Consider the following 24,428-nt stretch of genomic DNA (forward strand, 5'->3'; position numbering starts at 1 on the left):
CCCTGCTGTCTGTGGGTTCCCTCTCCTTATGGTCTCTATGACCAACTGCAAACCACTCTTTTCCCTAAAAATAAACATGCTTATGGGATTGGGGGAAGCTTTGTAGCTATCAAAGGAAATAATAGGGTGTTTTAGAAAATTACATTGTGTTTTAAATAACCAGCATGAAAGTCATTAAGTTTGAAGTTTCATTCAAATCAGATGGCTCTGTGGCTGGCCCGGTGGCCAGGCAGGCAGAGGTGGGTGGGCCCTCTGAGATGCTGAGAGGCAGCCTGTGGAGAGCCTTGCGGCGGTGGCAGCAGTGAGGTCTCTGCTGGCTGGGTACAGCCATGGTCCAGGCTGGCTGGCCACTGAGTGCGTGCCTGGCTGCAGCAGCCACCCCGGAGCTCGCTGGCAGCCTTTGAAGCAGTGGGCAGCCCCATGGGTGGGGATGTGGGGACAGATGAACCTGGAAGAGCCAAGGCCACAGGGTTGATGGCCATGTTGCAGGGGGTGGTGTCAGGGATGGAGTTGGGATCAGAAAGGGCTGGAGAGGATCTGTGGGGCCCAGGCCACATCTGTTCATTTCACCACTGGATTCTCAGCGCCCACCCTAGGGCCTGGCACACAGTAGGTGCTCAGTAAGCAGTTGTTGAAAGAATAACAACAACTACAGTAGTTCATGTGTCAAGCACTTCCCAAGCACCAGACCTGTGCCAGGGGCTTTTACTCCTGATGGTATCAAGATGGTACAGATCGACAGGGCGTGGTGCCTCACGCCTGTAATCCCAGCACTTTGGGAGGCCGAGGCGGGCGGATCACAAGGTCAGGAGTTCGAGACCAGCTTGACCAACATGATGAAACCCCGCCTCTACTAAAAATACAAAAATTAGCCCGGCATGGTGGCGCACGCCTGTAATCCCACTACTCAGGAGGCTGAGGCAGGAGAATCACGTGAACCCAGGAGGCAGAGGTTGCAGTGAGCCGAGATTGTGCCACTGCACTCCAGCCTGGGCAACAGAGCTAGACTCTGTCTCTAAAAACACACAAAAAAAGATTATACAAGCCAAGAAAGCAGGTACTACTGTGGCCTCCCTTTTGCAGATGAGGAAACTGAGGCTCAGAGAGGATAAGGAATGCGCTAATACCTGGCAGAGTCAGGATTTGAACTTTGGTTTGTTTTACCCTGAAACCCATGCTCCTCCCTGCTCTGTCCCACTTGCTGTAGAATGTGTGGAGATGGGGGCACTGTGGGCCAAGAAGCTGGGTGATACCCCTAGCACACTGCCAGATTCATAAGCTGGACCCAGCTGGATTCCTCTGGCCCCAGAGAAAGGCCATTGCTCTCACTGCCTCCCCAGGGGTACCTCATAGCTCTGGGCCTGGGTCAGGGATGACCCCTTTTCTCCCCAGACACCTGGCAAGTTCAGGGCTCCCAGGGCCAAAAGGGCTGTCTTTCTTACTTGAAAGGCAGATGCCCAGGGCTTCCAGAAGAAATGTTACATGGAAAAGTATCCACAAATGACATTAGGATTGATTCTGATTTGGTGCGTGATGGAAGGACAGTTAAGGCCTGTCTATAGGTGGATCACTTTCTCTTTCTAGTGTTGGTCCTGATGCAGCTCAGGGCCTGCTGTTGGACTCCTGGGCCAGGCACCCTCCTCTGTATGGTCCCGGGCTGGGCTAGGGGGTTTCCTAGGCTGAGTCGTGCAAAATGCTGGATTGAGGCAGCTGAGGGAGTCCCAGCGTATGGGTGCGCCCACCCACCTTATTCCCCCATGGGAAAGCTGCTTAGGAACCAGAGCTGCTGCCAGCCCCACTGGGGCACTTTGAGGGCAGTTTCTTCTCTCGCTGCCCCACCGCCTCCCACCCTCTCACTCTGGTCATTGTGGGCCAGCCAGGAGCTCAGTGATCTGGCCTGACAGGAATCAGGCAGTGGTCCAGAGGAAATCAAGGGCTGGCAGCCCCAACCTGGCACAGTGCTGGCGTTCCTGAAAAGCCTTTTTCTTGGGACATACTTGCTTTTGATTTTTCTCCTTTTGTTTCACTTTGTTCTTAAGTAAAAAAGGAATATTAAGAAAAAAGCACAAATATTCATCTAATCTTCATAGCAACCCCATGAGACCTGGATGTTTTACAGATGGGGACCCCCAGGCATGGAGAGACTTGCGCCTAGTGGGTACTGGAGGAGGGATTTGAACCCAGACATCTGACTCGGCATTCGCTGTCCCTCCCCTTACACTCCGTTGCATCTTTGGCCGCGCACATGTGTGTTGCAGCCACAGCTGGGTGCCTGGCTCACCCGTCGCATCCCTTCCCACTCCTCAACCCCAGGAGTTTGGTATTTCGTCCTCTGCCCTGGTTGTGTAATGCTACACCCAGGTGTGTTTCTGAGAGCTGTCTGGGGCAGTTTTGTGTGACCCTCCCCTACTCGCTTCATGAAGGGCTCTCCTGAGGCTCCCATGCAGCTGGCACAGCCCAGCCTCCTCCCTCTGCTTACACTGGGTGTGAGGGCTCGGGCAGCAGCACACAAGGGCCTGGCACCTCCAGGAGCTCCTTTCCATGCCTTGTTTCCCTTTGGATAAATGGCTAGACAGTCCAGACAGAGCCCCAGGGGCCTTGACTGGCCGTAGCTGGGGGAGTGAGCGCTTCATGACCATGGCCTCAGGGCAGGACTGTCCTCCTAGGCTGGTGCAGGCTGCAGGACAGAACACATGACTTGGAGACCCCTGTTTTGTCTTTGCTCCTCAGAGGCTGCTAGATTAAATTGGGGCAAGAATGCAGGGCCGAGGCTGGGGAGGCGATCTCCAAGGCTCTGTCCCTCCGCCCTTGAGCCCCTGCCTTTTTGGGCCTTGCCTGGACTCTGTCATTCCCGGGCTTGGAGCTAGACAAGCCGCGGTGAGAGCACCCCAGCCTCCGGGGGCTGTCCCACCCCTCCTCACACGTGGGGCCAGGGAGCACCAGCCAGACCCTGTGGGAGGGATGACCTCTTGCTTTTCTTTTGGTCATTTATGACTGAGAATCAAAATCACTTCCTTCAAGGACAGAGTGCCCTCACCTAGGGCCGGGGGGAGGTCAGAGCCACACTACTAGCCAATTGATTTCAAGGAAGATGCTTGGCAGGCTGCTGCCAGCCGAAGTGCTGCCTGTTGAGGCCTGTCACTGAATGGTAAAGATCTGTGGCCAGAAACCCCAATGGGCCAGATTCCAATCCAGATCCATCACTGCTTGCTGTGAGACCTTGGGCAAGATTCTTAGCTTCTCTGTGCTTCACTTTCCTCGTCTGCAAAGTCCGTATGCACAGCACAACGTGGTTGGGAAGACGTGGGATTCCGGCAGGGGTGGAGCTCTGCAGACTGCGAGACACTCAGTTGGCTGTTACTAGTGGGGGCTGCCATCTCTAAATCTGCACCTCTGGTATTTTCCTGCCTTTTCTGGAAAACAGCCTGAGAACTCCTCAAACACCTGCATCCCCAGATCCCTGTTTTCCATTCCCTACTGCCAAAGACAGCGTAGCTATGAGGTTGTGCTCGGTCCACAGTCCACGCTGGGCTTCTGGACGGCTGGGCACTGATGAGGAGCTGCATGAGTAACTGCCTGGGCTGGGGGTTGCCCAGCCTCAGGGCTGCTGTGCAGTCTCCAGGCTGTGTTGGTAGCATCAACTAGCAGCTCAGTTGCAGCAGCTCCCGGAAGCTTATATTTTCCTCTAAAAACATCCTGTCCTGAGGGGCGTTCACCTCAAAGTGGAGGAAGGAAAACGCAAGTAAACGAATGCATAGAAACCACTGGAGGCCATGGGCCAGGCCACTCGGCTAAGTGGGGCTCAGTGAGTTCCGAGGGTGCCTTGGGCCGGGCTGGGCTAGAGCAGGCCTGTGGTTTGCCAAGGCTGCATGCAGGGACTCCAGTCCCCACCTCCGCTGTGGCAGGCCCCTTTATCTGATGTCAAGGTCAGGCGGTGGGTGAACTGGCCACACGCACCTAGCAGAGCTCTGTGCAACTGTAGCAACAGCCTTGTGCCAGCAGGTGAGACTGAAGCCTCTTGGTCCAGGAGGGTGTGGCCTTGCCATCTCCCACCCCTTCCAGCTCAGCTGGCCACGCAGCCACACTCTGTGCTTTTTTCTGTGCTTTGTGGTGGGCGTCTGGCACAGGGCATCCAGCACGCTGTGGGCAGGGAGCTTGCGGGCCGTCCTTTGGAGAGCACTGTGTCCTGGGCAGTGGTGCCTGGAGCGGGGGCTAGGGATAAAAGGGCATGAGCAGGGGCGCCTCCAGCCTGGCTGGCATTCTCGGCCCTACTGGAGTATTATCTGCAGAGATGGGGTCTGTGAAAGCCCAAAAATCAAGGCCTGGTCCATATGCAGGCAAGCCTCGTCCCGCCCCCCGAGCAGTTGATTCTTATAGTCTGAGGCCTTGAGGGGCATCCTGCTCAGCAACTGGGCAGACAGACTCCTTGGCACTAAAGTGCCACTGGTGCTGGGCAGTGGGGCTCCAGCTCTAGACACAGACTCCTGGGGAGCTGTAGGGCTGACTGGTGGGCCCTAACAGCGCAAAGAAGGAAAGTGAGAACTGGAGGGGCTGTGCCAGGGGAGCTGGGCCAAGGGCTGAGACCAGCCTGCACTGTGCTTCCCAAGCCACTGCCCTGGCATGGCATGGCCCGGGTGTCTGTCCAAAAGAAAGGGTGCTTTTTCTAATTAGCACAAATGCCCTATGTAAATTAATGGCAGCCCTGATGTTGACTGGTCATTCTGACTCCCAAAGTATTACAGGCAGGAGAGGACAGGGGTAGGAGGAGGCCAAAGGGTCTTAGGTAGCAGGTAGGATGTCCTGAGTCCAAGTAGTGGCTCTAGCTCCTCCCAGCTTCCTAACCTGTATGCTGCAGTGACCCTGTGCCCAGCCCCAGCCAGGGTGCCTTATTTAGTGCAGCCACATTCTCCCTAAACACTGGCTCACACACACCTCCCACCCTACCTGCACTGGACTCAACTTCAAGGGCCCAGTTCTAATACATTCCATATAAATAACTTAGGGCACAATCCCAGACCACAGGAAGGACAGGACAGATGAACAGTCAACTATAGCATAGTGGATCGGTGCTACAGAAGGAGCTGGGGATGAGGGAATGGCAAGGGACCCCTCCTCAGATAAGGAGGGTAGGATAGACTTCTAGGAGGAAGTCTCATTTATATGAGTCCTGAAAGATGGATAGGAGTTTGCCAAGCCAAGTAGTAAGAAGAGTGCTCCAAACAGAGGGAATCATGGCCCTCAGAGCCAGTGTCCCCACGTGGCTATAGTACAGAGTGAGAAGGGGAGAATGAGGCTGGCACCACTGAAGACCTGGAGAGCCCATAAAGGGCCCTGGCACTGACCTGGTAGAGGAAGGGCTGTGGGGCCACGGCTGACTTTCTCACCTCACTGAGCCCTGCTTCCCACATGTGTGAAATGGGAAGAATACATCATGCCTGCCTCAAGTGGGTTGTCACACATGGCATTTATGTTAGTCAGTGTCACCTCTGTGTGCTTGGCAAACAGAAGAGTAACCATAGCAATAGCCCACCTTTCTGTCTGGTCAGCCTTTGCCCTGGAGGCAACACAAGGCTCAAGGTGGGGATCTGCCCTTCCTTCCATCGGCTTTTCCCCAAGGCCTCTCCCAGCTCCGGTCCAGGCTTCAGGAGCAGCCTTCCGCTTGAGGGACCTGAGGGAAGAAGTCACAGCCCACAGCCCTGTGGCTGAGGACGGGGGCATGCACAGGTTCTGGAGGCACCGGGATTCTAGAGGTCTTCATGCAACAAGCCTGCTGAGTGCAGAGCCCAGACAGACAGAGATGCTAACAAGCAGACCCTGCCTTCCAGGACCCCCAGGCTAACCTCTGCTGGCTAGGCTGGTGGCACCCCAAGCCAGGTCACAGGCCTTTCCACAAGGTGACCCTTAGACCGAAGTCAGGATGAGAGTGGGCCAGCCTGGCCCAGAGCAGGAGGAAGTATGGAACATTGCAGGAGGAAGGCACCAGGGCCAGAGGAGCAGGCCGGCATGGCTGTGCCGTGGTGAGCAGGGGCCATGGCTGGGGCCTTGGGGCCATGCTCAACTACTGCCACCAGACAGGCTGCCAGTGTAGGCAGAACCCCCATCCCAGGGGTCCTAAAACTTGCTGGAGCATTTTTTGGGTGAGGGAAGCACTGGTTCCGGTCACCCTGACCAGCCAGGCTGGGAAAGGGAGAGACTGAGTTTAGAACTGGGACAGTGTCCTGGGCACAATAATCATAGGCCCTTTGCACTGTCATGGGTGTCCTTTGCAGTGTCGTGGGTGTCGTCCCAGCTCTGCCACTTACTAGCTGTGTGACCTCATGCCTCAGCTTCCCCATCTGTCAGGTGGGCATATTAGTTGTACCTAAATATCAAAGGTCTGTGTTAGGAGTATCTGAGTTCAACTCTGCACGGTGCTCAGAACTCTGCCTCACACATGGGAAATGCTCCGCTCACATTAGCACATGCTTTTCTCTAGGCCTGAAGCATTTTTTTGCCTGGCACGTAATAGGAGCTCATAAATACACCCTGACCGAATGGTACCAATAGTGACCAGCTGAGCATCCTGATCTCTTGGGGGGCTGTTTCTGCTGGCACAGTCCCCTGCCACTGGGAGGCGTTCTTGGGAGGGCCTTAACAGGCCTCACCTATGCCCTACCCCCACAGGCTTGAGGCCAGAGGAAACAGCAACTTTCTTCGCTGGGAAAGTGTTGTGGGGCTCAAGCATTTGGGGGTTTTCAGAGTCAACCGTCAGAGGCGAGGGAGTTTCTCTGCTGGCGGTGGCAAGGGCTGTCAGCGTGCGCACAGCCTGCGAGCAGACCGCTGCGGTCTGCAGGGAAAATGCCGACTGTGTTTATTTTTCACCTGAGCCTGCAGGAAGTTGAGGGGGTTGGGGGGTGGTGGTGAAGGGGGATGCCAAGCCAGGCCCAAGCTCGACTTCAGAACAGAGGAGAACTACCTCAGGAGTCTCCCGTTTCCACTTCCTCCTGCCTGGCCCTGCCTGGCTCTCTTCTGGACTCCTGCCTGGCAAACAAGAGGGCATGCTGGAGCACCTGAATGAGGAATTCCTAGCCATGGGCTAAGGAAATAGTTCAAAAGGGTGAGGAGCCCCTGTGGGACAGTGGACTGGAGTGGCCTGAGGAAGTCTTTGAGCAGTAAGAGCAATGCAGTGGCAGGAAGGACCACCTTTGCTGGGAGTGAGCCCTGTCACCAGGCATCCAGTAGAAGGCTGGACAGGCACTGGTGGGACAGAGATGACTCTCAGGGTAGCCCTGGGGTGTCTGGGATGGTGGGGGAGACAGAGGGGCAAAGGCAAAAAGCAGGAGTCTGGGGTTTGCTGATCAAGCAGTATGGACTGCTGGTGAGGCGTCAACACATTTAAACATCCCAGCATGCTTTGAGCACTTACTGTGCACCCAGCTCTGTTTGGTACTCTGCCCTCAGAGGGTGAGGGCAAGATGAAGGTGTGCCATTGAGATGCTCAGGGCCTGGTGGGGACAATCACCCTAGGCCTACCTCCTTCCATTGAGGGCTGGGCACAGTGACCATCAGGGGGAGCAGGGGAGGGGGCCTCCAGTCATCGGGTTTCCCATATACACGCCAGGCCCCAGGTGACCCCACCCTGTTGTCTAGGCAGCCTGGCCCTGAGACAGCCTTGTGCTGGGGCCCTGGAGTGGGACGTTCCACTGGGTGAGGGGGGACATGGGTGCCAGGCCATGTGCTGGACGGCTTCCCCTGGCTCCTACCACCAGGCACAAAGAGGGCTGGAGATTGAGGCTAAGAGGCAGCATGCATGAATGTGGGAGGGACTGGCCAGGCCCTTGATGCTCTGCCCTGGAGCCCTGGCCACCCCAGGACCTCCAGCTGCCAGTGAGTTCTCTGCCCCACCCCTGCCCATCCAGCACTTCTCCTGTGGTCTGACAGCAGACTTCTGTTTAGTGCATTTTTTCCCAGTTCCCAAGGAAGGCTGGTAGACAGAATGAGACCACAGCCTGCCAGGCAACACCCCGTAACACTGCCCATCACATGCATATATACTAGGCCAGTAGCTGTAGACTGGTCTGGATTCTCTTGGAGGTTTCCTAGGCCCAGCCTGAGCTGTGCTGCAACCTGGGGCTCAGGTGGCAAAGCTGGACCTGAGCCAGGCCCAGCATGGCCAAGGAGGGTCAGCTCTGGCCTGCCCGCTCCTGGCAGGAGGGCTCTCCATGGCTTCCCGGCCAAAACTCCTGTGGGTAGTTTCTCGGTAAACCACCCACTCGCAGGGGAAGGGGAGTTTACTGAGAAACTTGCCATGGAGCCATGCTCTCACTACCTTGGATCAGAGCCCCAACTCTGGGCAGAGCAGAGACTCTGGGACTGTCTTCCAAGAGCTGGCACCATGGACCCCTGGCTCAGCTCCTTAGACTTCCGTGCCTATTCTGCTAGCCAGGCATTTGGTCCATCCCAAGGGTCAAAGAGCCAGAGCCAAGGCTGGATGGCAAGGCCTCCTCTGAAGCAGGAGCTTAGACTCGAAAGCCCCCCATACTCCAGGCATTTGTGCCCTAAGGTGGTGAATGGTGGAATGCTTTCTGGCAGGATCCAATGTTCCTGAAGGAGTACGCCCTGAGGCTCAGTCTCCGTGCCCTCAGCTGTCACGAGGCCTGGTCAGGGCTGATGCTGTCTGGCTGGCTGGTGCTATTCTAGGAACCTGTTAGGATAAAAACACTCCAGGGGTTTCCAGGAAACTTCCTACTTTAACAGGCCCTTGGCTCCTTCTCCCTGGAACTTTAGGACAGAGCAGAACTTTTACATCTGTGACCAATGAGGTGAGTAGGACTGGTATTCTCATCTCCATTTTACACGGAGAGAAAATGCAGCTCCAGAGAAGGGATGAGACTGGCCCAGGACCCTCTAGTAAAAGGTCAGTGAAAAGGTCAACAAGCCTAGAGCTGGGCTTCCCAACCTACCTCACATCATGGCACACTTTCAAAATTATCACTGGAGTAAATGAAGAAGGATGCTGGAGGCTAAAGCACCCATGGGAAGTCCCAGGCATTGTGAACAAGGAAGAGAGTAGAAGGTGCTGGGGTTACAGAGGCAGCAGGGGCCAGATCATGTAGAGCTTTATTTATTTGAGACAGCATCTCGCTCTGTCACCCAGGCTGGAGTGTAGTGGCACAATCACGGCTCACTGCAGCCTCGATCTCCAGGGCTCAAACGATCCTCCTGCTTCAGCCTTCTGAGTAGCTGGGGCTACAGGCATGTACCACCATGCCCAGGTTAGTTATTTTTATTTTATTTTCAGTAGAGACAGGGTCTTGCTATGTTGCTCAGGCTGGTCTTGAACTCCTGACCTAAAGCAATCCTCCTGCCTCAGCCTCCCAAAGTGCTGGAATTACAGGCATGAAGCCACGGTGCCCAGCCCACAGAGAACTTTGTAGGCTCCAGGTCAGGAGATACTGTGGGAAGCCACTGGAAGCTTCAGGCAGAACTGACACAATCTCATTCCTGTTGCTGCTGGATTGAGGACTGGCGGAGGGACAGGAGAGAAGCAGGGGTCTAGGGAGGGGGCTGCCGCAGTCATCCAGGTGCAAAGTGATGGTGGCTTAGACTGGGTGGGGGACAAGGAAGAAGGAAGAAGTGCTGGGATTCTAGATACATTTAGAAGGTAGAGCATTAGGATTTGCTGACAAATTGGATATGGAGTATCAGAGAAGAAGAAGTCAAGGATGACTCCAAGGTCTTTAGTCTGAGCAGCTGAAAGGATGGAGTTGCCATTAACTGAGGAAGACAGGGAGGAGCGTTTGGGGCAGGAAGTCAGAGGTTCTGATCTGGATATGTTGAGTTTAGGGGGCATTTCAGACCACCAAGTAGAGTTGAGTAAGCATTTGGAAAGTAGAGTTCCCAGAAGTGGGGCTGGAGAAGAAATGTGGAGTCATCACATGAAGATGTTTAAAGCTGTAAACCCAGATGAGAGGAAGATGGGAGCCAGAAACAAGGTCAGGAAGGAGTGGTCCATGAAGCTGGAGGAATATCAGGCAGTGTGGCATTCTGCAAGCCAAGTGAAGAAACTCTTTCAAGGAAGTGGGAGAAACCATTGTGTCTGATGCTGCAGAGAGGTCGCGTAAAATGAAGACTAAGAACTGACCATTGAGTTCAGGATTGTGGAAGTCACTGGGACTTTGACAAGAGTCATCTGGTGGAGGGATGGGGCAAGAGACTGGCTGGGTTGAAGGCAGAATGAGGGCTGAGAACTAGGGGCAGTGAATGGGGACAGGTCTGCTGAGGTTTCTGTAAAAGGGAGGAGGTGGTAGCTGGGGGAGGATTTAGAGATGGGAGAAGTGGCAGCCTGTTTGTACCCTGATGGGAAAGATAGGGTTTACAAAATGCATGACACAGTCCCTGGCATGTGGCAGGTACCAGATGCCTGAAGGAGTTCACATGTGTTCACACACCCTGCAGCTGCCCCAGCCTCTCCTCTTCCTTGCTAGCCATCTATAGGGACATCCGCCCCTGTCTGCCTGAGGAAAGGAGGAAACCTGGGAAGCCCTGTTATGTAAGGCTCCTCCTGGTGGGCAGATGGATGAGCAGGGCCCTGACAGGTGGCAGTGTCAGCACCTTCCCCAAGACCTGAAGGGAAGGGTGAAGCCTGTAGCCCGGAGGCAGGAATGTGAGGAAAGATGCCAGCAACACGGCTGTTGCTGGCAGGTGTGGGAGCCTGTGCCCAGCTGGGAGCTTCATTCCTTGGCTACAGTGGGGCTCATACCCAGCCTTCCATCTAGGCTTGCCCTGGGCTTCTAATAACCAAGTGCCAAGGGACTGTGCCAGGCCCCCTCACCATGAGCCACCCTTCTCCAGGCCTGGTAATAAAGGGGCCATGAACCCTATTCACTACTAGGAGAGATGCCTGAAGCTCTTAAGGAGTCTGGCTAAACTCACCCAGTCAGGAATTGCACCCACAGAGTGGGTAGGAAACCAGGCCACAGCCCCTTATTACTGACTTGCCCCAAAGACGTCTCGTTTCCTCTGTGCCAGGGGTCAGTGATCACTCATCCATGCTCCCAGCCAACAGCAGCCCTGCAGATGGGCTTTTCAAAGTGGGAAGTTGAGCCTTGGTTGCAGAAGATGTCTCCAGGGCCCTGACCCGTGCAGATGTACACTGAGAATACTGTAGAGCTGGGCCTTGGCCCTGGCAGCGACTCCCTGCAGCCAGGTCTCCCTGGGGAGCCCCTCCTTCCAGTCTGCTGACTGAGTCATCTCTTGATAGAGCAATGCAACTAGTGTTAAGAGTCTTGGCCAGGCGCAGTGGCTCACGCCTGTAATCCCAGCACTTTGGGAGACTGAGGCGGGTGGATCACTTGAGGTCAGGAGTTTGAGACCAGCCTGGCCAACGTGGCGAAACCCCATGTCTACTAAAAATACAAAAATTAGCTGGGCATGGTGGTGGGTGCCTGTAATCCCAGCTATTCGGGAGGCTGAGGCAGGAGAATCGCTTAAACCCCCAGGAGGCGGAGGTTGCAGTGAGCTGAGATCGTGCCACTGTACTCCAGCCTGGGCCACAGAGCGAGACTCTGTCTCAAAAAAAAAAAAAAAAAAAAAAGAGAAAAGAAAAGAGTCCTGCGGTGCTGAGGAAGCAGGAAGTATGGGGGCTGGGCAAGGTTGGCCCTGGAGGAAGCCAGGCCCCATCTCCCCTGAGTTAGGGGATTGAAGAGGGCCCTTCCCTGTGTCAGAAAATCCTGTTAGGCCTGAGCTAAGACAAATGGTCAGACTCAGAATCCCCAGACTGGGGGCTAGAGGAGGAGGAAAAGAAAGCTCCAGGCTGTGCTGGGGTAGGCCTGGGTCCTCAGGCCATGCCCTGCTTTAGAGGGCTGGAGGCTGTAAGCAACCCCCAGACAAGCCAAACCTGAGATGAGGAGGCCAATAAGGGTTTTCTGGACAGAGGAGATGCACCTCCAGGAACTGAGTGCCCAGAAAGACCAAGAGGCTTTCTAGGGGGTGGGACTGCTTGGGCAAAGTCTTAGGGGCTAGTGGGCAGGGGCACTGGACATGGTGACTTGAGTGGTATCCCCTTCCCTGAGGCTTGTGGTTTTGGCCACCACTACTTTTCTTTGACAGCTGGGCTTTCTGCACACCCTCACCCCAGTGCCTTCCCACCCTCAGGACTCTCCACACTCACCCACTCTCCTTCTCATTTTTCAGCACAAGGCCAATCAGCCCCCCCATGGTGTCCCCCAACTCTCTCTCTACGACCATTTCAACAGCCCACACCCCACCCCTGCACCTGCGGACGTCAGCCAGAAGCAAGGTACAAGCCTGGGATGGGGAGGGGCCCAGTGAAACCAGAGCCTAAGGGCCAAGACCCCGGCTTCTGAGATCAGGTAGCTGGGTCCATTTTATAACTGGAGAACCTGGGGCTGTGCAAACTAAGGGCCCAAAGAAAATTCCAGAAAGGTGGACTGGGGGTATGAGGGCACCAGAAGACTGGAAAAGGGGGTGCTAGGTCAAACTGTGAAGGCTTCAGGTTGAGCTACAAGCCTAAATCTCATGGGTGACCTCGCTGCCAGTATTGCAGCATTGCTGAGAACTGTAAAACTGTAGCCTTTCCTCCCCTCAGTGAGAAAATGGAAAGTGGTGGTTGTGACGGCTGATTCACCTCAGCCTCAGGCAAAGTCATTCTGAAATCCCTCATTGTCAGCTGTGGGAAACCTGCTGACTCAACCCTGGGGGGCAGGTGGAGCCTTGGCTCCCCAGGCTGGGTTCCCCTAGACCAGGGGCCTGCCTCCTGCCCAGAAAGCCAGGCTGGAGTCCCCCAAGCAGAGATGCCCCAATGCCTCCATGCCTGAGTGACTTCAGCTCTGCCTACTGGCCCCCTAACGTCTTAGGCAAGTCACCCCAGCCCTCTGCCCTGGGTTCCCTTGTCTAAGGGGCACTATTATCACACTGGGATCCTCCTGAATAAACCAGTTTATGTCCGGTCCTCTAGCAAAGCTGGTGGGATCTTAAGGCCCCTGTAGGAGGCTCTAGGTTGCAGTAACTGCTGATGTGGCCTGCCAGGTCAGGCTAGCCCACTCACTCAGCCTCTCTCCTCTGCAGTTCACAGGCCTCTGCAGACCCCTGACCTCTCTGGCTTCTACTCCCTGACCTCAGGCAGCATGGGGCAGCTCCCCCACACTGTGAGCTGGTGAGTGGGGGTCCAATGGGAAAGGGGCACCGTGTGCTGGTCAGACCAAGACCTGCCTGCCCTTCCATTTCCTCCTCCATCCCTCTTGGCTGGCCACCCTGCTGCCAGCTCTGTTTAGATGCCAGAGGCTGGCCAGCAACTCTGTCCTAACCTGGCTCCGAGCTAGGGGTCTTCATGTACCCCTGGCCTGCATTCCCCAGGTAGCCTGACATACTCCCTTTGGGGAGGCAGGAGAGCTGCTCCCTGGTCCCAGCCCTGTCTCCCTCAGTGTCCAAGAAGTCCCCTTGGATGGGAGAACTCTGGGCTGCTAAGGGACCTCCAGGGCCATATGCATATATGAAGAAGAAAGGTGGGCCCGAGCAGGGCGGGGACAGCATGAGTGGCCACCAGAGAGGCTGCTGCTTCTCAGCTCACTGTCCTCAGTGCCTACTGCTTTTGGTCCTTTCCTTGGCTGGGCTGGTTGAGGGGCAGTGTCCCTCCCTGTGGTGCCTGCTTGAGCCCAAGCCTCTGACCAGCCTGCTTGGAGAGTCTTAAGGCTAGGCCAGGAAAAGAAAGCCTGGCCTCCTCAGCCAGTAGGCCTGACTATGGGCCAAAGGGCCTGTCAGCTGGAGCTGGGCCTTGGCAGGCTACTTGGCCCTTTACTCATCAACGATAGTGTGAGCTGTGCAGGTCTATAGCCTATTTCAGAGAGCTGGACTGCGGCAGTCACCCAACAGCAGGAACACTTGACTTCCCAGGGAGATCATGCAGGCCAGAGGCCCAACTTGCCCTTTACCCATAGTCAGCACCCTCCTCTGTTCCAGATTCTCCTTGGACAATCCATTCTGAATACAAATCAAGACTACTCCCATGAATACCCCTAGGATCAAGGTGTAGCAAGATGCTCAAGAGCCCAGCCTTACTGGACTAGACCAGAGTTCCGTGGATGCAAATCTTTAGGCCAGCCTTTCCAAAACATCCCCTAGGCCAGCAGTGCTAAAGTCTAAGAGACTTGAGTAGATTTTACCTACCAAGGCTGTAAGGAGGCGACTTTAGGCAGCCCTGTGCTCTCGCTTCCACCCGGTAGCACTTGGCTGTGAGGAAAGAAGTGGGGGTATTTTCGCCATCTTTCCACTGAGCCCTACTGTGTGCCAGGCAGGGTTCTGGGCACCAGGGAAGTCGGCACTGCTGAAGCTGACTGATCCTTAGGTCCCTGCCCTCTCAGAACTCAGTCTACCTAGTGGGCAACCCAGGCAAAAAACCAGACAGTTATAGGGCACTCTTGGTAGTGCTCTGGTTAGGGACTGTAGGAGCCCAGAGGGGTACCTCATCCAGCTTGGAATCTCAGGGATTTCAGGAGAAAGGGTCACTTAGCCATGGAAGACCTGAAGGATGACCAGGAGTTGAAGCAGGCAAAGTGGTGCAAAACAATCCAGTGTTAACAGTGGCTGCAATGGCCCCAGGACAGGTATCAGCCCTATACCGTCAAAGAAACAGAAGCAGGCTGGAGGGGCCCAGGGGCCTGCTAAGCTGGGCCCCAGAAGGAGGATACCGTTTCCATTCCTCAAGCACCCATACAAGTTCACAGAGGGAAACAGGTGCAGCACAAGCTGCCCTCTGGTGGCAGATGCTTGAAATTCCAGCAGAGGCCCATCTGTCTCACAGGATGGGTCAAGGCCTGCCTAGCAAGGTAGGGAAGTCCTTCCCTGTGTCTGGCCAGCAGCCAGACTGCTAACAGCTGTCTCTCCCAACCACAGGCCCAGCCCTCCTCTCTACCCCTTGTCCCCTTCCTGCGGATATAGACAGCACTTCCCTGCCCCCACTGCAGCCCCTGGCGCCCCCTACCCCAGGTGAGTCCCCTACACTGCAGCCAGGCTCCTGCTTCCTGTTGCCCAGGCTTCAATGCCCACACAAGGCCATGCCCGGGCCAGTGCTTGCCCTGTGTTAGTCGTTTGTCCATCTGTCCGTCTGTCATTTTGCAGCCCCCTGCTGTCCTGTGCCTGAGAATGAAGCTAGTACAAGTGCCAAGAGGCCTCAGCCCGGGCCACACCATGCAGCAGAGCCCCAGAGGCCAGGACAGTACATGCATACGTGGCTCACCCCTTGTGCAGATGTGTGTGCACTCACCTCTGTTCATCCCTACTTAGGACTCTCCTGGGAATCCCCTGAGCTCTGCCTCAAGCTGAGACAGCACCTTTTACATAAGTCCCCAACCTCTGACCCTTAGGGGCTGCTGGCTCAGGGATAACACCTGTGCAAGCAGTAAGGGGCAGAATGGTCTCCACAGAACAGCAAGAAAGTGAAGTGGGAGGTGTGTGTACATGAATCCCTTCACTTAGGTCGCTCCCTCAGTGACAGACTCAGTGCCAGATATGCAATGGCAGGGGATTCCACAGACATTTCTAGCCCACTGGAGCTCACAGCCCAGTATAGCAAGTGTAGACATGGCACCAGCAGCTTAATGGGCCAGCTGAGTGATGGGGAAGCAGGCCTGATGGGTCAGGGAGAGCTTCATGGAAAGAGTAGTACATTTTTTGCAAGAGGAAGACAAGGGAACAGCCATTATTGGGGCTGACTGGGAGTGGAGAGGGACAGGAAGCAGAGGGGAAGAGAAGGGGCTAGAAACAGCAGCAGGATGCTCATGCAGGGCTGTGCAGGCCCTTGGGAGCAGCCTGCGTTCTATTGTGTGGATGCTGGGGGAATTTCAGCAGGAGCAGGTCAGGAACATTCAGGTGTTTTTAATGGTCACTCTGGCTATTGGGTGGAGAGAGGCCTGGAAGGGTCAAGCAGGAGAGGGATGAGGCCTCACAGGGCAGCCACAGGCTCCTGAGGCTGGGTTGGTGGGGGAAGGACGTGAGAAGGGGACAGATTCAAAAGCTACTTGGGACCTATGTAGTAACCACCTGAATGGCAATCTATGTAGATTTTTACAGTGTGTCTGTGTAGTGTGCTGGGAGCAGGTATTTGTATTTATCTCTGTGTACTTATGTCTAGGCCAGTAGGGGTAGAGTATCTGTTCACCTGTGTTCTCCAGTCATGTACTATGCAGGGGCCTCCGTGTGTGTCCAAAGGTCTGGCCCATAATTCTTGGCTCAGTGTTAACTTTCTTCCTGCCTCCAGGTTCACCCACCCGTCCTTGATGCTAGGTTCTAGTGTACCTGGTCACCCAGCAGCCATCCCCCACCCGGCCATTGTGCCCCCCTCAGGGAAGCAGGAGCTTCAGTCCTTCGACCGCAACCTGTGAGTGAAAAGACAATGATGGCAGGGGGTGTCGTCAGTCAGGATACACATGCCTCCCCATCAGGCCTGAGGACTGCCACCAGCTCACTGGCCAAGCTGTTTGTGCCTCTGGCTACATGTTTTTGATCCTCAGAAGTAGGAGGGGGTGGGTGGGATGGGGAACAAGGATTTTTCTGAGCCAACAGAGGAGGGGCTCAGAAGTCCTTAACACATGCTTTTCCCACTTGGCTGTAGTATCCCTATAAGGAACAGTTACTTAGCTGTCTGCTCACCCATTTGGGGGCAGCTAGAAAAGATTCCACTTAGAAAACTCTGGTATCATACACTTATGCACACACTAGGCCCACACTAGAGGAGGAGGCTGCCATTAGGTGGGCACTCAGGGGGCTCCTCAGCAATCTGGATTTGTGCTCCTCAGGAAGACACAAGCAGAGTCCAAGGCAGAGAAGGAGGCCAAGAAACCAACCATCAAGAAGCCCCTCAATGCCTTCATGCTGTACATGAAGGAGATGAGAGCCAAGGTCATCGCAGAGTGCACACTTAAGGAGAGTGCTGCCATCAACCAGATCCTGGGCCGCAGGGTAAGACCATGGGCAGGTGGGCTGGCAGGGATGCTCCCTGACCCTCTTCAGCCTGGTGCAGCCTGCTGACTCCCTGATGCACCCCACCTGTCCCCCTTCCCTGTTGCAGTGGCATGCGCTGTCGCGAGAAGAGCAGGCCAAGTACTATGAGCTGGCCCGCAAGGAGAGGCAGCTGCACATGCAGCTATACCCAGGCTGGTCAGCGCGGGACAACTATGTGAGTGGCCAGTGACACACAGCAGGGGTGGGCAGGGGACCCTTCCAGATACCATGCCCCAGGCCACAATCTCAGCAAGGAACGCAGAACTACTGTCCTGAAGGCACTGATGAGGAAGGGCATGGAGTGTCTAAGGCCTCCCATGGCTGCCTCAGAAGAGGACAAGCCCACATCCTATTCTCCACTCCAGAATATGCTCACACATGGGCTGTTAGCCAACATTTGATTGGGCCACATGGGCAGAAGGGGAGAAAAGGGTCTGGAAGTCACCTCACCTCCCTCCATTCAAATTGGAGACCAGAATGGGGTACGGGAAGAGCTTCTAAATGCACTCCATAGCAGCCTAGCAAGAACAGCAATCGAGAAACACCAGCATCCCCAAGGTAGGAGGGGCCTGTATGCCCAGAATCCCAGAGGTACCAATGCTAGGCAGCAGGCTGTGGGTATCCCAGTGTCTGCCTCCCAGATCTGAGCATCCCTCCTTTTGTTCCCTGCAGGGGAAGAAGAAGAGGCGGTCGAGGGAAAAGCACCAAGAATCCACCACAGGTGAGACCTTCCCTCAGCAGTAGTGGAGGCTCCTCTCCATGTCCCCATTTTAAGAGCAGCCCTCCTCTGACCCAAAGGGAGGAGCACGGTACCCAGCCAGGAGCCTTCAGGGCCTGGGGCCTATGAAAATAAGACCTGCATCTCACAAGTCAAATTCCCATGCAAGAAACAGCTATATTATACTAAGTCCCAGGGAAACTCAGCAGAACTGGCTTCTGCTGGGTAGAATTGGGTAGACGGTGTATTCCTCTGCCTTGCACCCATGACCTTTGCTAGCTCCACTCACCAGAGAAACTAGCAAGGAACTGACTATGGTTTGATGCTTAGCCCAAACAATGTCCTGGCTAGTACTGCTGAGATTGGGAGAGGCTGAGCTAGGCCCCATGACTAGGCCCAGTAATCACACAGCCTACTGGCTGGAGCCTGGCAATTTATCACCCCTACTTCAACATTTTTCATGGCAGTGCAAAGTGCTCTATGTAGAGAAGCCCACACTCTGCTGCAGGCCTCCTTCCTGTGGGTGAATTCCTGCCCCTCTGGTAACTTAGACTCTACATCCCTGACCTTCTCAGATGTGCTGTCCCCATACAGGGAAGCTGGAGGCTAGGACTGGGATAGAGCAGGGCAGAGTTCCTAGCCCTTTTTCCAAGGTAAAGAATGGGCCCTTCCTTCCATCTGCAAGTGAACAGGCATAAGGTATAGCCTTCAGCCTTATCTCTTGAAGGAATGTAGGTCAAGAATGAAGAAAAACTGGATAAAATGGGTAGGGGGTTGGGGAGGAGGTAGGTGGCCCTAGGGCAGAAGAGGCTGGATCTCCATGGTCTTCCTTGGGCTCCTCTGCAGCCTCCATGCTGCAAGGGCCCCATAAGCCACAGAGATAAGCCAGACTGACAGGACTCCCTCCCTCCCATTCTTCCCACTGCCTCTACTGTGTAGCTGGGTGCCCACTTTTCCTGATATCTTGGCTCTGGGCTCTTGGGCTCCCACTGGGGCTGGCTGTGCCATGGAGAGGCCCACTCTGCCTATGGGGGCTGTAGGGTGTCTATAACTGGCTAACACTGATGTCACTCTTCTTTCTGGGCCCTGCTCTGCCCCGCTGCCTGCTCGCCCTCTGCCCTGCTCTGCCCCTCTGGCATGGCTGTGAGCAGACCCTGGCTCGCCTAAGAAATGCCGTGCTCGCTTTGGCCTCAACCAGCAGACGGATTGGTGTGGTCCGTGCAGGTGGGTTTGTCCCCACCATCGTTCTCCCTTTGCTTTAAGCTGCTTCCCTGACTCTGCACAATTTCCACTGGGCCTGCAGCCCCCTCCTTTGGCCCCTCAGCCCACTAGCATACTCAGCAGACTGGGGAGCCCAGGCCTCCTGAGAATAGTAGTAAATACTGAACACAGTGTGTGGAGAAGAAGGCTTGGGTCTAAGTGCAGGAGGAGTGGAAAGAAAGACAGAATGTTCCAGAAAGGAAGGACAGACTCAAGAAGGTAGCTCTGATGCCAGCGGGCCTAGCAGGTCCTCAGCAAACAGACAGCTCAAACACCACTAAGGGGGCCTGAAGCCCATTCTCCCAGGCCTCAAAGTCATGGCCCATCGGCTCCCTCACTTCCTCTTCAAGATGGGATCCCTGCCTGTACCATCCTGAGCCCTTAATCTGAAAAAACAAGGTGATGACACAGAACCATCTGGTTGCCAGGCAACCATGTGACTTGCTATCTTGTACCTACTGAGACCAAAGGGCTGAAGAGGCTGGGGGAGAGAAGCCAGGGTACCCTGGGCTGTGTGAGGGAAAGGGCCCACGTGTTTCACCATACAACAGAGAAATACTTGTGGTTGTGACAAAGTTTACCCAACAAGTGGTTAAAGTTTCCTCAGTTTCAGGCCAGGCCTGGCAGGGCTAATACGGAGGGTACTCCAGGCAGTAAGGCCAGTGGCTCTAAGGAACACTTATCCAGCCCCTCAGTGTATCCACCACACTCCCTGTCTAAGGGTAAGGAGGAGTGGAGTTTGGAGTGTGTCTGTGTACCCACATATATATGCACAGTGGGAAACAACCCTGTCTTCAGAGGAAGTTCTATTCCATTCATTCCATCAGAGACAAACTGGCCCAGAGAACTCAAGGATGGTAATGGACAAGAAGAGTCACTGTCCATGTCTTCTTCTCTAGCCCAACCTGAGGACTGGGATGGCTGGGCAAGGAAGCCATAGGCATTACGGCCCCTTGCCTTGGTGCAGATCTGAGTCCCACAAACACACCTGGAGAAGCTCAAAGGCTGGGACTGGGAGATGACTCCCTTGGAAGACAGGTGACAGCCCACAGGCCTAGTGACAGAAGGCCCCTGTGCCACCTTGTGGCTGTTCTGGGAACTGCACCTGTCCTAGGTCTGGGCCAGGCCAAGCAGAGTGGTAGTCTGAGGACACTGACTTACCACCCAAGTCACGGGAAGAGAGGACAAGAAATCAGCCAGGCCTGTGCAAAGGCAGCACTTTTTGGTTGTGGTGTATGACTATGAATTCACCCTCTGTTTACAGATAACTCTCTTCACTATTCCTAGGAGGAAAAAGAAATGCATTCGGTACTTACCCGGAGAAGGCCGCTGCCCCAGCCCCGTTCCTTCCGATGACAGTGCTCTAGGCTGCCCTGGGTCCCCAGCTCCCCAGGACTCACCCTCTTACCATCTGCTGCCCCGCTTCCCCACAGAACTGCTTGCTAGCCCTGCGAAGCCGGCACCTACATCCCCAGGTCTCTCCACTGCTCTCAGCCTCCTAACCCCAGGGCCCCCACAGGCCCCCCGCAGCACCCTGCAGAGTACACAGGTACAGCAACAGGAATCTCAGAGACAGGCAGCCTAGCAGGCACAGGACACCTGGCCTCCTCCAGGAGCCTACCCCCTGAGAGAAAGCAACAGAGACCCAGATTGCATGAAAACCAGCCAGGGGTCCTGTTAACTCCATCTCAGGGTTCAGACCCTGAAGATTCCAGAGGCTGCAAAATTTCCACCTGAACCTGAGGCCATCGATTCAAACTGCTCCAAGTGGTGGGAATCAGATCTGTGTTGTTGTCATCTAATTAAGGGAATCCCTTGTACCTGTGGCTGCCTGCATCTATTCTTTGTACCATCTGTCTTGCCAGCCAGAAGCCTCTGCCTCTCTAGCTTTTCTGCTCTAGGTTAGAGATGGGCTGAACTGAGCCTAGCTACCTTCTCTATCCATCTCCCCCATCCCCCACTGCCACACCCTCCCCATTCATGGACCAAGAATGACCTGGTTTGTCAAACAGCCACAAAGCTCAAGATGACAACTCTTTTAAGGAAATGGAGAAGCTCTGTTTATAAAACAAAACCAGCTGCTACTCATAAGTTGGACCAGAGGAAGCCTCTTACCATGTTCTCAGGAGCTTGCGAGAAGCAGGGAGGGGAATGGAATAGGTTGTTTAGGCCTATCAACCTAAGCAACAGAAATAACCTGACACTACCTTATCAGGCAAGTTGGGGAGCGGGGGTGTATCTAGCTCTATTTCAAATTATTTGGAAGTGTTTCCTGAGAAACTCACCGGCCTAAGAAGCTCTGATACCAAGGCCCCAGGCTTGTCACTAGCAGCGCAGTCAACAGTTCAAAGAAGTCATGGCCCAAATCCAGTGTGCACCTCTCCCCACTCACAGAGCCTTTTTCACAGTTCCATTTCCAGTTTATCTATGGCAGTCCAGCCAGCTCCTGGGCAGCTGTGAGATGGCAAACCCAAAACCTCACGACAGCCAGAGCCTATTTTCCAGCATTCAGTCCAGACCAGCTCCAGTTTCCCCATGGGGCTGCGGGACAGAGGACCATTACAACTAGATCAAGGAGCCCAGAAAACCTCCAGTAGTCCAAACAGGTTTTCACCATAGCCTACTTTAACCCATTTTTGAGCCAAGCTTCAACCCTGAGCCTTGAAAAACAAGTCTTTTTTTAATTTAATTTTTGTTTTTTGCCTCCTTCTCATCGTACGTAGCCTGAATCCAAAGAAAAAGGGCTGCCTGGCCGGGTGCGGTGGCTCACGCCTGTAATCCCAGCACTTTGGCAGGCCGAGACAGGTGGATCACCTGAGGTCAGTAGTTTGAGACTAGCCTGGCCAACATGGTGAAACCCTGTACCTACTAAAAATACAAAAATTAGCCGGATGTGGTGGTGTGCATGTGTAATCCCAGCTACTCCAGAGGCTGAGGTGGGAGAATTGCTTCAATCCGGGAGGTGGAGGTTACAGTGAGCCAAGATGGCGCTACTGCACTCCAGCCTGGGTAACAGGGAGAGTGTATCTCAAAAAACAAAAAAAAGAGGGCTGTCCATGTACTCACACACCCCTCAAAAAAAGCCTTTTAGTTCCTACTTTAGCCACTGGTTTCTCAGAATCCAAAGATCACATATTCTAGTGTAACACTGCAAGAAGTCTTGAGAAAAAGATTATTGTAGTGTTCAAAATATTTTTGCATTGTTAATACATCATCATAGAAAAACTTTTTTAAACATGAGAATAAAGATACTTTTTACTGGATTTGTTTTTCAAAGCCTGACCCTGAGGAATAAGTTGTTTCAGTAACAGAGCACAATATTATTTCCTTTTCTTCTCCACAGTTAGGAAACTTGGAGTTTGTTCCCTATGGTGCATATGTTCCCAAACCTCCAGCCTGCAGAAACCAGGGATTACACTTGTCATCTCCTCTAAAGGGGTGTGGGCCCTGCCTGCCTCACCCCTGAGAGCTAGGCCTATACTCCTAAGCTTTGCTCTCTTAGCCCCCAATCCCCCCAGTGATGCAGACCCCACAATGATGCAGGCCAGCCTGCTCCCCAGTGCTCATATAAAATAGATCAGTTGGTAACTGCTGTCCATAAAGGCTGAAAAGAGAATCCAACCTGAAGGCCGGGCGTGGTGGCTCAAGCCTGTAATCCCAGCACTTTGGGAGGCCGAGACTGGCGGATCACGAGGTCAGGAGATCGAGACCATCCTGGCTAACACGGAGAAACCCCGTCTCTACTAAAAATTAAAATAAGAAAACTAGCCGGGCGTGGTGGCGGGCGCCTGTAGTCCCAGCTACTCGGGAAGCTGAGGCAGGAGAATGGCGTGAACCCGGGAGGCGGAGCTTGCAGTGAGCTGAGATTCGGTCACTGCACTCCAGCCTGGGCGACAGAGCGAGACTCCGTCTCAAGGGGAAAAAAAAAAAAAGAGAATCCAACCTGAAATGACCCAGCTAGGCTCCATTTGACCACACATGACCACTAGGCTCCATTTTCCTCTGAGGGCAGAGAGAAAAGAAAACATTCCACAAGTGCATATCCTATTTCAAGGAAAACAAGAGCAAACAGGAGTCTTTTATAACCTATTAGCACCACAGAATCCTAAAGGAGGATTTTTTTAATAGCACCCTCTAAGACACAAAGTATTTTTCATATTTTCACACAAGCCTTTCAGTTTGATAAATCTATAACCCACTTTTTAAAAAGTCATACACACTGTTGGTGGACACGAGAGCCACCATATCCACTTTATTTTTACATTATTTGTATACATTTAGGGGGTACAAGTGCAGCTGTGTTACATGGATATATTGTGTAGCGGTGAGGTCTGGACTTTTAGTGTGCCCCCCACCCAGAGAGTGTACTGTGCACGTAAGTAGTGTACGTTGTACTCAACAGGATTTCAGACCTCATCCCCTTTCATCTCCCACCTTTTGGCCGGGCGCGGTGGCTCAAGCCTGTAATCCCAGCACTTTAGGAGGCCGAGACGGGCGGATCACGAGGTCAGGAGATCGAGACCATCCTGGCTAACACGGTGAAACCCCGTCTCTACTAAAAAATACAAAAAACTAGCCGGGCGCGGTGGCGGGCGCCTGTAGTCCCAACTACTCGGGAGGCTGAGGCAGGAGAATGGCGTGAACCCGGGAGGCGGAGCTTGCAGTGAGCTGAGATCCGGCCACTGCACTCCAGCCTGGGCGGCAGAGCGAGACTCCGTCTCAAAAAAAAAAAAAAAAAAAAAAAAACCAAATCATCTCCTACCTTTTGAAGTTGCCAGTGTCTATTATTCCATTCCGTATCCATATACCATGTGTACTCACTGTGTAGCTCCCTACAACTCACTTTTTACATGACAGTTTCCACCAAGCACACTACTGTCTTCCAGAGACTCATCATGAATGTAAAAGGTGTCATGAAGGCACCTCAATGAGTCAGTTAACAAGTAGATGATGAATGTCAGGCAAGAGGTATTTCACATGGGACAGCCAGTGGGCCACCATCATGCATTGTCATTGTCATTCCACTGAGTTCTATTTTTTGGATTTTGTATTTAAAGATACTTATAAACAAAGTCATCTTTCAGAGCAGTGTCTATTTAAAGTAGGCCACTGGGCCGGGCGTGGTGGCTCACGCCTGTAATCCCAGCACTTTGGGAGGCCAAGACGGGTGGATCACGAGGTCAGGAGATCGAGACCATCCTGGCTAACACGGTGAAACCCCATCTCTACTAAAAAATACAAAAAACTAGCTGGGCGAGGTGGCGGGCGCCTGTAGTCCCAGCTACTCCGGAGGCTGAGGCAGGAGAATGGCGTGAACCCAGGAGGCGGAGCTTGCAGTGAGCCAAGATCCGGCCACTGCACTCCAGCCTGGGCGACAGAGCGAGACTCCGTCTCAAAAAAAAAATAAATAAATAAAGTAGGCCACTGGAAGTTGTAACCGCAGACTTGCTGC

At 54.1% G+C, this 24,428-nt stretch overlaps 1 protein-coding gene across 11 annotated transcripts in view; it reads left to right on the forward strand.

Annotated features, from left to right (window-relative positions):
• The window catches only part of TCF7 (transcription factor 7), a 33,455-nt gene extending 11,216 nt beyond the window's left edge, over window positions 1-22,239 (forward strand). For 2 of the 11 annotated variants that reach the window (XM_078005187.1, XM_078005189.1), the window contains 8 exons: window positions 12,175-12,280; window positions 13,069-13,156; window positions 14,893-14,985; window positions 16,256-16,375; window positions 16,794-16,956; window positions 17,066-17,173; window positions 17,671-17,719; window positions 18,868-22,239. In XM_078005187.1, the coding sequence (XP_077861313.1) occupies window positions 12,175-12,280; window positions 13,069-13,156; window positions 14,893-14,985; window positions 16,256-16,375; window positions 16,794-16,956; window positions 17,066-17,173; window positions 17,671-17,719; window positions 18,868-19,199 (1,059 nt within the window). In that variant the 3' untranslated portion in view covers window positions 19,200-22,239. The remainder of the gene's footprint in view (window positions 1-12,174; window positions 12,281-13,068; window positions 13,157-14,892; window positions 14,986-16,255; window positions 16,376-16,793; window positions 16,957-17,065; window positions 17,174-17,670; window positions 17,720-18,867) is intronic. The other 9 variants (XM_015140915.3, XM_028849728.2, XM_028849727.2 and 6 more) reach the window with 5 other exon arrangements.
• The last annotated feature ends 2,189 nt before the right edge of the window (window positions 22,240-24,428 follow it).

The sequence above is a fragment of the Macaca mulatta genome, chromosome 6 (genome assembly GCF_049350105.2).
Source record: "Macaca mulatta isolate MMU2019108-1 chromosome 6, T2T-MMU8v2.0, whole genome shotgun sequence".
NCBI classification, from domain to species: domain Eukaryota; kingdom Metazoa; phylum Chordata; class Mammalia; order Primates; family Cercopithecidae; genus Macaca; species Macaca mulatta.